The sequence below is a fragment of the Vespula vulgaris genome, chromosome 16 (assembly GCF_905475345.1).
Source record: "Vespula vulgaris chromosome 16, iyVesVulg1.1, whole genome shotgun sequence".
NCBI lineage: Eukaryota > Metazoa > Arthropoda > Insecta > Hymenoptera > Vespidae > Vespula > Vespula vulgaris.
The window spans coordinates 2,388,848-2,404,520 of record NC_066601.1 but is presented as its reverse complement, the minus strand read 5'-3'; the positions used below and the strand labels follow the sequence as shown (position 1 = coordinate 2,404,520).

General features: G+C 28.2%; 4 protein-coding genes across 7 annotated transcripts; 3 read left to right on the top strand and 1 right to left on the bottom strand.

The window, feature by feature from the left end:
* Positions 1-1,454: 1,454 nt before the first annotated feature.
* Positions 1,455-4,018, top strand: LOC127069606 (ATP-binding cassette subfamily G member 4-like). Its single transcript, XM_051006786.1, has 2 exons — positions 1,455-1,568; positions 1,852-4,018. Exon 2 carries the CDS (start codon positions 2,126-2,128, stop codon positions 3,932-3,934), a length of 1,809 nt encoding a protein of 602 aa, XP_050862743.1. The 5' UTR covers positions 1,455-1,568; positions 1,852-2,125; the 3' UTR covers positions 3,935-4,018.
* A 2,000-nt stretch (positions 4,019-6,018) lies between these two features.
* On the top strand, positions 6,019-10,002 carry LOC127069605 (ATP-binding cassette sub-family G member 4-like). Of its 2 annotated transcripts, XM_051006785.1 has the most exons (3): positions 6,019-6,673; positions 7,547-8,886; positions 9,343-10,002. In XM_051006785.1, exons 2-3 carry the CDS (start codon positions 7,822-7,824, stop codon positions 9,637-9,639), a joined length of 1,362 nt encoding a protein of 453 aa, XP_050862742.1. In that variant the 5' UTR covers positions 6,019-6,673; positions 7,547-7,821; the 3' UTR covers positions 9,640-10,002. The 2 variants fall into 2 exon arrangements, with proteins under 2 accessions (XP_050862742.1, XP_050862740.1); XM_051006783.1 differs by having other exon boundaries at positions 6,020-6,673; positions 7,547-10,002.
* Positions 10,003-10,714: 712 nt separating this feature from the next.
* On the top strand, positions 10,715-13,998 carry LOC127069611 (dehydrogenase/reductase SDR family member 7). 3 transcript variants are annotated; one of them, XM_051006796.1, is made up of 8 exons: positions 10,715-10,823; positions 12,163-12,318; positions 12,419-12,571; positions 12,694-12,800; positions 12,932-13,171; positions 13,249-13,371; positions 13,487-13,653; positions 13,774-13,998. In XM_051006796.1, exons 2-8 carry the CDS (start codon positions 12,195-12,197, stop codon positions 13,841-13,843), a joined length of 984 nt encoding a protein of 327 aa, XP_050862753.1. In that variant the 5' UTR covers positions 10,715-10,823; positions 12,163-12,194; the 3' UTR covers positions 13,844-13,998. The 3 variants fall into 3 exon arrangements, with proteins under 3 accessions (XP_050862753.1, XP_050862752.1, XP_050862754.1); XM_051006795.1 differs by lacking the exon at positions 10,715-10,823 and adding an exon at positions 11,617-11,833; XM_051006797.1 differs by lacking the exon at positions 10,715-10,823 and adding an exon at positions 11,905-12,084.
* On the bottom strand, positions 13,879-15,343 carry LOC127069615 (28S ribosomal protein S2, mitochondrial). Its single transcript, XM_051006802.1, has 3 exons — positions 14,976-15,343; positions 14,759-14,854; positions 13,879-14,646 (listed from the first exon to the last, which is right to left on the bottom strand). Exons 1-3 carry the CDS (start codon positions 15,010-15,012, stop codon positions 14,006-14,008), a joined length of 774 nt encoding a protein of 257 aa, XP_050862759.1. The 5' UTR covers positions 15,013-15,343; the 3' UTR covers positions 13,879-14,005.
* Positions 15,344-15,673: the final 330 nt, after the last annotated feature.

Genomic DNA, 15,673 nt, shown 5'->3' with positions numbered 1-15,673 from the left:
CATTCGTAATTCTACGTAAAAAATAAAAGAACATTATTGTTATTGTTATTAGTTCCTGAAGTATTTTGAAATAAATGTTATTATCAAGGGAGTTGATCAAACTCTTACGAATATCGGGTAATCAAGAAAATTCGTGTCATATCTTGTCTTTCTTTATTATCATTTATCTTTTATTGATTTTAAACGACACGAACTACCTTGATTAGGCTGATACTTATTATTATTGGTATTATATTTAATATACGTGACAAAAGTATAACAATGTTTAAATGTAAAATGCTACAGTTTCGTCAGAAAAGTTGCAAGAAAGGAAATAAAAGGAACGATATATAATTTCACGGTGATCAGCATTTTCAGGAATTCCGTGTTCAATGTTAAAAAAATAATTGTTAAATAAAATGTAGTATCTGCAATACATATAATACGAATATATACGTGGGCATATATGTATTTATGGATATATATATATATATATATATATATATATATATATATATATATATATATATAAATATATACATATATATATGATCTTCGTGTTTTGGCATTCACTCTTCGAATTAAACATTCGACACAGCAATTTGGATCTCCATTATCATTGAAAATATTATTAGATGTTACTTTTTAACTATTTTTATCGTCTCGTACATATGGAAATATTTCCTTATTTACCCAGTCGTGTTTTATATTATTTAATAGTATAATGATCTTGATGTTTGTGAATCATAATGATACAGAAGGTAAGATCAAAAACAATTTTTTTCATAATATAAATATATTACTAGTTATCGTCTGAATATCATTACATACTTTTAAATATTTTATAAACATATTATGGACAATAATATGACGAGAGACGAAGTTTTTATGTTTATATATTCTATCTTATATAATATATATGTCATATACATATATATTTCATAAGTTATTCATTAAATTATCGTCATTTATTCATGTTAATTAACTTAGGCCATCTAATTATTCACGTGACCTTAATACATTCCTTCATTTTTGCAGGAAAAAAAAATATTTTCGTAAAATAAAGAAATTAGATTGCGACATAATCGATTTGCAACAACTCGTAATTTATATTTCTTGCTAATTACAGAAGAAAAACTATTTTTTGCTCTTACAATGACACTCCGCAGGTTTATAAAGTAAACTCGATTATTGTAAAAATACAAATGCAGTTATGGAAATTTTTCCTTTGTTTATCTTTTGTATAAAAACCAAAGCTTCACGAGATATGGTTCATTTGTTAGAGCGAATACGTATGATAAAATCGTGTTAATGGCGTTGAGAAACGATACTACAGATTTTTTCTTTTACAACAAATACGGTCGCAGAGATATTTAAGACTGAGAAAATCGTTAATATTAAATGCGTCACATCTATTGAATCTTTCAAAACTATTGTTATTCAAGTGAGAGAAAGTGCATTTTGGTGATTAGTTAGTGATATATAATCGAAACTTTGTTTGATTATTTTTAATCTCGTTATTTTCCCTGATTCGGAATTCTATCATTTTATTTTGACAGAGATGTTACAGTGCCTCAACTGATTAATTGGTATGTTTTATTTTCTAGAACAAAATGTTAAATTATTAGTTATGACGAAAAATGTCACTATTTTTTCTTTTAGCAATTGTTATGATATCATATTTAGATTAAATGAAAAATAAAAAACAGACAATACAATTTTTTCCCTGATTTTTTATTTCTGTTTTCATCAGATCATTACATTCACTCATTATATTTCTAGTTTTTTTTTAAAAGAGAAACGGTTCGAACTGTACGATTTGTTCATTTGAAACTTTATTTTATATTGTTTTATTTTATTTTTTATTTTTAGAGCTCATCTGATGCCAATTTTCTCGGAACTGATTCAACGTTCGTTTAGAAGTCAATGGATATGGAAATACAGGCCTTCTGAAATATCAATAATTAACATTCGATCTCTTACTACGTAAGTCACAGTATGTGATTGAAAAACGTTATATACTTAACAATATTTAACCACTTTGGAAGAAAATATCATTTTCATCAAAAATTAGCGCGAGTAAAACTCTTTATCAGATAGTGAGAGAACAAAGAAAAAGGGAAGAGAAAAAAGACAAGCGTTCACAATGTATGGTAAATCATTGTCGATGTCTAAATCGATAGACATCGAGTTTTCCAATGTGGTGTACGAAATTCAGAATGGATTTCGTAATCCAAAGAAACAGATCCTTAAAGGGATCAACGGGTATTTCAAATCCGGCGAAATGACCGCTATAATGGGTCCATCGGGTGCTGGTAAATCGACATTATTAAACATATTAACGGGATTTATAAAAGACAAGAATCATTTGACAGGCAAAATAAATTATATCAATAAAAAACGAAATAAGATTACCTGGAACGAATATAAAAGATATTCCTGTTATATATTGCAAGAGGATCATCTTCCGAATTTATATACAGTTATCGAAATTATGACGATATCGGCTAATTTAAAAATGGATAACGATACCGATCAAAACACCAAACGTATAATTATCGATGAAATATTAGATACGTTGGATCTAATAAAGAATAAATACACACGTATAAATGAATTAAGCGGCGGAGAGAAGAAAAGATTGAGCGTAGCGTTGGAATTGGTTGAAAATCCTTCCATTATATTTTTAGACGAACCAATGACCGGCTTGGATTCATACTTTTGTCTTCAATGCGTTAAAATGTTAAAGAAATTGGCAAAAAACGATAGAACGATAATTTGTACGATACATCAGCCTAGCGCGACTATTTACGAGACGTTCGATCACATTTACTTGCTAGCTGATGGACGTTGTATGTACGAGGGAGCACCGAAAAACACAGTAGAGTATTTCGCCAATTTAGATCTGCATTGTCCTAAATATCACAATCCCGCGGACTACATGATAGAAATAGTTACCAAAGAATATGGAAATTTCGACGATCGGTTAATAGAAGCGAACGAGAGTAACAAAGCAGTCTGGCGATTTAAAGATAAATTGTCGACGATCGAGTATAAGGACATTCGACAAATTGATTACAACGAAGAGGAGGAAACGATCGTCGTGATTAAAACACTCTCGGAATACAAAAGATTTTGGATTTTAATCAAAAGTTCTTTGATACCATTAAACAGGGATTGGACGTTGATTTATCTGAAAATATTCATTCATTTCCTCATAGGTATGTTTTTCGGTTTATTTTTTTTAAATGTCGGCGTCAATTGTCAGGAATCCTTTACCAATATCAAATACTTTGTTGTAATATCTCTTTTTTTTTCTTACACCAATATGATAACGGCCATATTGAAAATACCTTTGGAGTTGGCGATATTGAAGAAGGAATTATTCAACAATTGGTATCAACTTAGAACTTATTATTTCTCTTTGCTAATAACTGATCTACCTATAAAAATATTTTGTTCTCTTGTCACCTGTTCAATTTCATACTTACTCAGTGCTCAACCGCTCGAGTTGAATAGATTTCTCATGTTTTTTGGGATCAGTGCCATGACAACCTCCGTTGCTGATACCTTTGGATTTCTAATAGGTACTTTGGTCAATCCCGTGAACGGTACCTTTATAGGTTCGGTCATCATATCCATATTGTTATTGTTCGATGGTGGTATTATTTTATTCAATCATATGCCAAAATATCTCTATTATTTCAGTTACTTGAGTTACTCGAGATACACTCTAGAAGGTTTCATACAATCGATCTACGGATATAATCGCGAGAAATTTCCAAATTCCGACGATCTAACATATTGTGTATTTCTCAATCCGAAAATTATTTTTAAAGAGCTTGGAATCGAGGATGGGAGATATTCTCATAACTTATTAATTCTAATCGTATTTTTTGTTTTCTATCGAATCGTTTCATACTTTACGTTGAAAAGAAATTTATCGTTAACTTGAAATGGCAACATGAACGATAACGATAATGATATATATGATATAATTTATACAATAAAAATAATATATATAATAAATAAATAGATATAAATAATAGATAAAAATTTGATAAAAGAAATTCTTATTTTGCTTTTTACTGCGAATTGCATTTTAATTAAACGCTGATGTAATCGACTGACAGACACATAATTATAAATGCTCTTTTTCATTCTTTTTTTTTCTTTTTTTTTTTTTTTGTAGAACTACGTTGTTAAGAAGTTCATTAGAAAGTGTTATCCTTGTAATTATTTTTTCATTAAATCGGTACGAATTGGTCGATTTAATTAGCAAGAAATATTATTTCCAATCCTGTTCTCCTCATTGAATTATTTTAAGCAATTCATCCTTTTGTTTAAAAATTTAAAAATTGCGAAAAGAAATTTTTATCGTATGAATGCTCCATGTGTATATAAAAAATATATCATTAATTTATCGATAATATATTTTGTCGGTCAGTTACTTATCGACAATCGGCCAGCGAGTCGGTAAGGATTCGAAGTTCTAATAGATGGCACATCAAACAATTTCATCATATCGCGCGAAATTCGATTCTAGCTTTTGTTGAGGTAATTACATATCAGTTGTTATTAATTATATGTATACATATTTGTGATTCAGTTTTAGTCTAGACATTAATTACTATCTGTTCCTCTCTCTTTCTTTTATCTACAGGAAAGAATCTGTATAAAAGTAGAATATGTTTTTATCGTTGATGTTATGTCAAAAGTCTTCTTATTTTCAAGAAAGAAATAATAGAAAATAAAAAACAGCACAATTTAAACTGAATAATTCGTCTATTAAACTTTTATTTCTATATGATATTAATTTCTCCAGTGTTATCTTGAAAGTTTTTCGAGAAGCAGTAGTAATAGTAAATGGAAACAAAAAAAAAATGGTTTTAATTAATATTCAATGTATATACTTGACATTGTGGTGCTATTAGATGATTAAAAAAGTTGTATCCATAACTAGATTTATCCACTTCAAAAAAGCTAATGACAAATGCAGCACTGTTATATAGTAGAAATATTTTGATATAAATTATTCAAGAAAAAGTTAGAATGAATAAAAAGATAATCAAAGAACGAAGGAAAAAAACAATATCCACGATATGTAATAATGTAATGCAATTGTCAATGTTTAAGTCGAAAGACATCGAACTGTTCCACGTGATGTAAAAAATTCAAAATAAATTTCGTGCTCCAAACAGACAGTTCCTCAAACATTTTGTACAATCATTTACATGTATCAAGGTGTTTTATTTCGATAAAAGAGGAAATAAGGAATCCTTGAATAAGTATGCAAAATATTCCTGTTATAACTATAAGAAGATTATCTTTCTAATTTAACGAAGCAATGACGATATTTAGCCAATTTGAAGACAGTTGAACAATTTGAATCGAAAGACCAAAAACAGATTCTAATCAACGATATTCCAGATACGCTAGATTTTACAAAGAACAAGAACACACGTACGAATAAACTGAACAGTGATCAAAAGAAAAGTCTAAACACGGTTCGATAATCTTCCGAGTTTTTAAACGAGTAGAATCTACATGATTATTACCCTGGCGATTTACGAGATATATAGATGACGTATATTGACGAGCCAATGAATATTGCATGTACAAGAAAAAACCACAATCAATTATTTCGCTAACTTCGATCTATATTGTTCAAAATAATTAGTTATACTCCTGCAAAGTATATGATAGAGATCGTTAATTGACTTCGATCTATATAGTTCAAAATAATTAGTTATACTCCTGCAAAGTATATGATAGAGATCGTTAATTGACGAATATGAAAATTTTAAGAATCATTAGTCACGACAATATAAATACATATTAATAAAATAGAATTCTTACTTATTAAAATTTATGCAAAATCTGATTACATTTAATATATTATTAATTGTTATTAGATCTGTGGATATCGTCATTCTAAGATATTTTATATGTTTATTATAAAAATTCGATCTAATATGATGAGATACGAGTTTTCAAAATTTACATATTTTATTTCATACAATATGTGTGTGTCTGTGTATGTACATATATCGTAATAAGTTATTCATTAAATTTTCGTCGTTTATTTACGTTATCTGACTTAAGTTACTTGATTATTCAGATGACCTTAAGATAATCTTTCATTATTGCAAAAAAAGAAAATATATTTCCGCAGAATGAAGATTAAATTCCGACGTAATCGATGATTATTTATCCATAATTTATATTTCTTGATAATTAATAAATAAGGATTGATTTTTGCTCCTACAGCGAGATTGTGCAGGACCATTAAATATAACTCGTTCATTGTAAAAATATAAATGCTGTTATGCAAATTTTATCGTTTCTATAAAAGGCAAAGCTTCACGAGATGTGATTCATTTCTTACAGCGAATACGTATGATACAATTGCGTTGATGGCGTTAAAAGCCGATACTGTTTTTTCTTTTACAATAAATATGGTCGCAGATATTATTTAAGACAGAAAAAATCATTAATATTAAATACGTCATATATATTGAATCTTTAAAAACTGTTGTTATTTAAGTGTGAAAGAAAGTGCTTCTTGGTGATTCATCAGTGATATTTAATCGAAATTTTTTTTTATTACTTTTAATCTCTTTATTTTCCCTGATTCGGAATTTCTAGCAGTTTGTTTTGACAGAGATATAACAGTGGCTCTATTAATTAATTGGTATGTTTCATTTTATGCAACAAAATGTAAAATTATTAATTATGACGAAAAATGTCATAATTTCTTTTTCTTTTAGTAATCATCAAGCGATTTAAATTTTTCATTTCTATAAGCATTGGATACGTCAATAATAAGAAAATACAATAAATAAAATTATTCTTTGAATATAATATAACTTCAACATTTACTTATTAATATTACATATTTGATGTGCATACATAACAATTTTAATTTCATAAAATTATAAAAATAGTTTAAATATTAGGTATATTAATTATATTAAGTATATAAAAAATAATCATTACTTTATCGATAATAATTAATAATCTTACATTCGTCGATAAGTCTTGAAAGTTTATCGAATTTCGTATGGCAAACCAATCAAATACTAACTAATATTGAGCCAGCGTAGTTTTATCTCAATTCTAATTAATTTAATCATTAATTATTACTTATCAGTAATATAAATACTAGTTATTATAACCAATACTGTTGTACTTAGTATTATTATATATACTAATAATTCTAATCAAATAAGTATTATTAATTTTGCTGTCGTCTGAAGTAAAAAATCCATAGATAAAAAGGTCATTGATCCTTATCGTAAACATTATACTTTATTTAAATGAAAAGTAAAAAAACGAATAATACGTTATATACAATTTCTTTCCTTGCTTTTTTTATTCTTTTTTTTTTTGTTTTCATTATATCATTACATCACTAGTTTTCATTACATCATCACATCACTAGTTTTCATTACATTATCACATTCACTTATTATATTTCTAGACGTTATCTTAAATTAATTTCTTTTAAAAAAATACGATTCGAACTGAACGATTTGTTCATTTGAAACTTTAATTACATTTTTAGAACACATCCGATGACAATTTTCCCGAGACTGATTCAACATTCGTTTAGAAACCTACGGATATGGAACTCCAGGCCTTCTGAAATGTCTACGTACTACGTAGACAACTCTTACTACATAAATTACAGCACGTGATTGGAAAACATTATATACGATTATAACAATAACCGTTTCGAAAGAAAATATTATTTTCATTAAAAATTAAAACTCGTGTAAAACTCTTTATTAGATAGTGAGAGAACGAAGAAAAAGGAAAGAAAAAAAATAAGCGTTCACAATGTATGCTAAATCAGTGCAGTTGAATTTGTCAGTATCTAAATCAATAGACATCGAGTTTTCCAATGTGGTGTACGAAGTTCAGAATGGATTTCGTGGTCCGAAGAAACAGATTCTTAAAGGGATCAACGGGTATTTCAAATCCGGCGAGATGTGTGCTATCATAGGTCCCTCGGGAGCTGGGAAGTCTACGTTATTAAATATTTTGACGGGATTCGAAGAAAACAAGAGCTTGGTGGGCAAGATAAATTATCGCGATAGCAAAGGAGATAAGGAACCTTGGAACAAGTGTAGAAAATACTCCTGTTATATATTGCAAGAAAATTATCTTCGTAATCTATTTACAGTGAACGAAGCAATGATGATATCAACGAATTTGAAGATAGGTAACAATCTGAATCGGAATACCAAACAGATTCTAATCGACGATATTCTAGATAGGTTGGATTTAATAGTTAACAAGAACACACATACGAATAAACTAAGCGGTGGACAGAAGAAGAGGCTTAGCATCGCGTTGGAGCTGGTCGATAATCCTCCGGTTATGTTTTTAGATGAGCCTACGACTGGCCTGGATTCCTATTCATCCTTTCATTGCGTTAAATTGCTTCAGAATCTAGCGAGAGACGGTAGGACGATAATATGTACGATCCATCAACCTAGCGCGACTATTTACGAAATGTTCGATCACATTTACTTGCTAGCCGATGGACGTTGCATGTACGATGGAACAGCCAAGAACACAATCGACTACTTTGCTAATTTAGGTCTGCACTGTCCAAAATATCATAATCCCGCGGACTATATAATAGAGGTCGTTAGCAACGAATATGGAGACTTCAGAGATCAACTCGTCGAACTGGTTGAGAATAAATGGAAGATCTCGCAAGTAAACTCCTTGGAGAAATTGTCGGCAATCGAAGACAACAAGGTTCAACGAAATTACAACGAAAAGGAAAAAACGACCGTCCTGATAAACACACCGTCCGAATTTAAGAGATTTTTAATTTTACTCAATCGTAGCATCGTATTATCCCACAGGGACTGGAACTTAGTTTACCTTAAGGTATTCATGCATTTTCTCATAGGTACACTTCTCGGTACATTCTACCTAAATTTCGGCAACGAAAGTGATAAAACCTTGAACAATATCAAGTATATTTCTGGTATGATTATGTATCTTTCCTATACCAGCGCGATACCGGCTGTATTGAAAATCCCTTTAGAAATAGAAATGATAAAGAAGGAGCAATTTAATAATTGGTATCAGCTGAGAACTTATTATTTTGTTTTGCTAATAGTTGATGTACCTATCCAAATATTGTTTTCTTTCACTTACTGTTCCATTTCATATTATCTCAGCCAACCGCTGGAATTGACTAGATTCCTCATGTTCTTTGGGATCACTTGCCTGACATCCATCATCGGTGATAGTTTCGGGTTGATTATCGGTACTTTGCTCACTCCCGTGAATGGTATCTTCATAAGTTCAATCCTTATAGCCATATTTTTATTGTTCCAGGGTTGTTTCGTTATGTTCAATGACATGCCAAAATACTTCTATTACTTTAGTTATTTTAGTTACATGAGGTACGCCTTTGAAGGTATGATTCAATCGACGTACGGATACAATCGTGAGAAACTTTACTGCTCTGACAATACCATATATTGTCCATTTCGTGTACCGAAAATAGTAATTAAGGAACTGGCACTGACGGATGAACAATATTGGTTCGACCTACTCGTTCTAATCATCTTCTTCGTTTTCTATCGAATCATTGCTTATTACACGTTGAAAAGAAATTTCTCGAGAATGTGAAACAAATATTGTCAGTCTGAACGAAGTATCAATATTTTTTTTGAGATGAGAGTATTTTCTTATCCTCGCATTATCGTTACTTTTATATACGAGCTTACAATATAGATAAATCGAATACGAATGAAAACAAGTGGGAAAGATTCAATCGTTTTAGTAATCTTCAATGATAATAATTTGATAAAAAATAATTCTCATTTCCTTGAGAATTGCTCAAAGCAGGTGTACGATATATGTTGATAGTTGCGACCGTAAATATCCTTATATTCTTTTCTAAAATTTTGTAAAAATATTATAAATTATAACTAGTTGTAATAGTTTATGTATTATATTTTTTATAATATACGACATATATGTCAATCTAAATGTATTTTTCACTTTGCTGGCATCACGATCAGGAGAGCACTTGACTGATTTAAAAGTATGCATAAATCTCTCTCAAAATTCCTATTTAGAAATCGTAATTGATAACCTTAGCTCATGATAAAGATAGGAACATGAAATAACAGAACTTGGCAAAGTATCAAGTTACAAGTTGAAAGCATCACTCTGTGCTGGAACTTGTCGTCTTAGTTTTGCTGAGTGTTCACGATTGATAGAAGGGTGTCCAGGATTCCTTGGCTTAATACTGGGATTAGACGAATCATGAACGAACAAAGATTTCTTCTAATACAACAAAGAAGAGTGGACGAATGATCCGAATAGAATGAATTCGATGAGACGAGAATCCATTTTGATTCTTCTAAAGTTTTGGATTATTTTTAAATCAGAGCTCTCGACCTGTTACAAAATTTAAGGTCATTTTCTGGCTTAGCCACTTTTTATTTCTCTTGTTTTCGCTAGAGAAGAAATTGCGAAGTAATAAAATAATGAAAATAAAACAGTGAAATAAAAGATGAATAAATAAATAAAAAATTCTTTAACTTCTTGATACAAAAGCAAAAGAAAAAAGGAAAGAAAGAAAAAATTTAGAAAGCTATCTTTTTGCATAAATTATTTGTTATAACAGATTACTCAATCGAACGATGCAAGGAGAATTATAACGAGTCATAGTTTACGTTCTATATATTGCAGGCTATTTTAACATAGCTATGTGATGTCATACTACGCACCTGAACTGGATCTCAAGTGACGATCACACGTACATTGTCTGATATCAATTTAGCTTTTTTACTAATCAGCTTTTTGTAAGTCAATTTCTTACAACTCAGTTTTTTATAGTGATAAACAAAAACTTGTATAGTGTAAGATCACAATTTTTTGCACAAAGATAATAATTATTACATAGCGCAATATTAAATCCGCTTCTAATAAATTACGATGACTCGATTTTATTTTTCCATATATAAATTATACGCAAGAGCATTTACGATATCTTTCCGAAAGTCACTGTCCACTTTGAAAAATGATATGAATTAAAAAAAAAAGAGAGGAAAAAAAAAGAAAAAAAAAAAAAGAAATAAGAGACAAAAATAAAAAGACTGATAATGAAAAAATTTATTTGTTCAAATATTTCAAAATAAAATTTGTTTTTACGCGAAGTTCTTGACACATACGAAATCATCATCCATATCCGTTTATTCCGATAGTTTTGAGAACCGACGTTGAACCATTAATGTTTAAAATGAAAACAAATAAAAATATTGTATAAATTATCGGTATCGCTATACTTCATCGTTTTTAGTGATGAATGAATTATTCAAAGGATAAAAGATCGAACGTGACGATTGGAAAGAGACTTTTCTTATGAAAATCACTCTTAATAACATACTGTATTTAAACGCTACTTGGGTAAAAAAATATAAAACTTTCCTCAAAATATCGATAAGTCGTATCTTCTTCTTATCTTTTTATGTTTCGAATAAGTATTTAATTATCAACATGTAATAAGAATTGTCCAAAAAAATTTTTTGTATATAGACATTTATAAATACATTGAGTAGTAGCTTTAAGGAATATTCTTCTTTCGACGAATAACTTTTGGAATGCGATATTGAGTTTCATCATTCGTTAGATTTAATGAAACATATATTTATCGTCCAATAACTTTTGCAAATAGTTCTTCTTAAGTGTTAATTAAAACTATTTAAATCCAGTTAGTTAATTGTTTTTTATCAATCTTTAACAATAATTATTCTTCCCTTTATACAATAAGTAATAATTGCAAAATATTTGTGATTGTCAGAAAATAAATAAGGTATGCTTTACTTTTCATTATTATCAAATAAAGAAGGAAAATGTCTGCTGCGCAGTTAAGAAATATATATTCATAAGGTCATAGTATCGTTTATGAAGTAGATAATAAAACGGTTTAGATAATTTTATTTTATGATATTTATTAAAATAAAAGTTTTTTTTAATAAAATGTATAGACATAAAGTAGTTCTACTTTGTAGCTTGCATAAGTATAATGGTATGGTGTAAAAGAAGTATAACATCAAATACGTTGTTTGTACCAGTTTCTTTATATAAATTATATTCTTAATAAAATTAAAGAATACAAAACATTAATTATTATTTATAAAGTTTTCTAGAATTGTTTATACCAATCCAAAGAAATGGATCTTTTAATATTTATCGGGCTCATCTATGTCTGCTATAATCTTTTATATTTGATTTATCCCTGGTTTTCGGATTGTAATATAGAACTTGCTTTATTAACAAAATATGGAAAATCTACTAGTAAGTATCAATAAATATATGAATATAAATAATTTATATAATATACATATTGTTAAATATTGATAAAAATCAAATCTTCATATTATCTTTGATTTTGTAGATACGTTGAAAAGTAAAGTTGTCTGGATAACTGGCGCTTCTAGTGGGATTGGAGAACATTTAGCATATGAATTAGCAAAAGCTGGATGTAAATTAATATTATCTGCTAGAAGAGAGTCAATATTACAAGATGTTAAAAGTACTTGTTTAAAAGGTAAAAATAATTTGTTTACTATCTTTGAAATATGGTGGAAATATTATACAAATTTTTCTATAGTAAGTATATATGATCTGTTGAAAAAAATAAATTCTATAATCTCAAATATTTTCTTGTAGGAAATCCTGACTTGGAAGACAACGATATACTAGTTCTTGCATTAGATGTTTGTAATATAAACTTACATCAGGAAGCATTTGAGACAATTATTAAAAAATTTGGCAAGGTATAATTGTCCTTTTTTTTCTATATAAAAATATTATTCATTATAATACTTATAATATTACTTGAGATATTAGAAATATAGAATTGCTAAAAACGATTGGTAATGTATAATTGCAAAAATTTTATTTTTAGCTTGACATACTGGTTAATAATGCAGGACGAAGTCAAAGAGCACATTGGGAAAATATTGAATTAAGTGTGGATAGAGAAATGTTTGAATTGAATGTATTTTCATACTTATCATTAAGTCGTATAGCAATGAAATATTTCTTACAAAACCATCTTGGTCAGATTGTAGTTATATCCAGTTTAAGTGGAATTTTTCCAGCTCCTTACTCTGCAAGTTATACCGGTAGCAAACATGCATTGCATGTTAGTATTTTTTGAAAGCAAAAGATTAAAAGATTTATTTCGTGTATACATTATTTGTATATTCCATTTCTTTTTAGGGTTATTTTAATTCCTGTCGCGTAGAAAAATTAGACAAAAATTTTCCTTCTATTACTATAATATGCCCTGGACCAATTCAAACAAACTTTTTAGCAGAAGCTTTTACAGAAAAATCAGGAGAGGTAATTTGATTACTTTCTTATATCGAATTATACAATTTATAGAAATATTTATAAAATAATGATTTATATAATGTAATAATAATAATAATAATAATATCATTGTGTCATTTTCAAGAAATTTGGAGTAGAAACAGATAAAGCTAAAAATAAAGTTAGTGTAGAACGTTGTGCCACACTATCAGCAATTGCAATTGCAAACAATGTTTCTGAGGCATGGATTTCACAATCATCTACATTATTCGTGGCATATTTAATAACATATTTTCCGAATATGGGTACATGGTATGTATGCAACAGATATATTTTACTCTTAATTGAAATTATTTTATTAATTAAATAATTTTGTAAAAGTTTTAAGATTTTAATTTAATTGTAAAACTAAAAAGATTTTTTAAATTTAAGGTTTATAAAGTTCATGGGCAAACGATTTTTAATGAATCTACGAGATGCCAAAAATGCGAATAAACTTTAACGACCGTTTATATTTTCTAATTATGCAATATACTATATTCATAAAAATAATCAATATATTACATAATAATATTACATATACTATAAATAAGATGTATTAAAGAAGACATTATATTTTACGTGTTTATACATTAAATATATAAAATCACTTTTTAAGAGATTTTTATTTTTGTAACATAAGTTTTCTAGCAGTTTTGCCACGCAATATCGCCTCGCAGAACAGTTTACAATAAAGTTCAATGGCACATGGTGTATCATCATTGCCAGGAACAGGATATGTTATAAGATTAGGATTACAATTTGTATCAACAATACCAATAGTAGGTATACACATTTTTGCTGCTTGAATAACTGCAGGATGTGGAGTAAGGACATTGTCAAGTGTGTGAAGAAATATACATAGATCAGGTAATCTTGTTTCTAATCGAAATATTTTAGTAGAATCTGTAAATGTTCCAGGTTTCCAGGTTCTAGTTAATGCATATTCTTGGCAATTCATAGCAGTTTTTTCAACTATGTAAGTGGTTGGAGGATTCTTGGAAATAAATAAAATTAATCCACCTTGTAACGCAATATGAGCAGCAAAATTCAATGCTTGTCGTAAAAGTTCGGCTGTTTGGTTTAAATCTATTATCAAGTGTCCTAATCTAGAACCAAATATAAATGGACGCATATTATCATGTAAAGTGCCCTCCTTGTGACCATAGTGTACCATTTCATTAAATAAATCTTTAACGGTAAAAAGATTATGTACTTGGAAAAAGTCTGGGTGTTCCATAGGATTAATAGAATCTTTTATTTTGTCTGAAAGATAACATTTATTTTAATGGACAAATAATAAACAATGCATACAATAGATAATAAACAAATAACTGTAAAAAATATATATGTATATATGCATATGTATAAAACATACCATTTGTTTCCTCTTGCTCAGGTGAAATTTGTGTTGACATTGCTTTTTGATAAACATTTGATCCAAATGCTCGTAAAGAATTTCGTTCTCGAAGAACTATATAATAACAATTTAAAAGAGAAAAACATTATTTTAATGATTTTTAATATTAAATCATTTTATAAAATTACATTTATATATATATATACATATAAATATATATACTAAATATATTTACATTTTCGCACATAGTTTTGTATTGCAATTTTAGCCATTGTATAGAGATTTTTTTAAATATTTATTAAAATATTTATAGTCCTTAACCTATTAGTATTGCCAACATTTACTTGTAATTGGTTAAATTCAAATTATGTGAAGAATGTCATACCACATGTAGAGAAAATTTTTACTACACTCTTTTATTCATAGGTGCGCTACCATCGCTCAAAATTAATTTACTATAGATATCGTAAGATTTGAGATATTAAATTCTACATAAATTACTTCCAAAATAATATTTTATTCAAGATTATTTACAAAAATTAAAAGAGAAAATTACAAAAGAACAATTTTCTCTTCTACCCAAATGTTCTCCTTTCCTCTTGTATGTCACCAACGAGACTTTAGTGACATCTATGAACAAAAAACTGAACTATAAGAGCAAGTAGGGAACATTAACACCACCTTGCGACTATCGTATCAACTTACTGTATTTAATTTGCTTCCTTTAATTGAATTCAAAAAATATTAAGAAACAAAGAGAAAACAGAAATATACGCGTAAAATTAAAATAGAATTAAATCTCAATATAGTTTCAACTCATATCAAAAATTAATATAATATCATAAATGAATAATTAATTAAATTATCACAGATATTATAATTCCTGTTATGTTTCTTGTCTAGTTCCATATTAATATAGTATTGATTAATAGA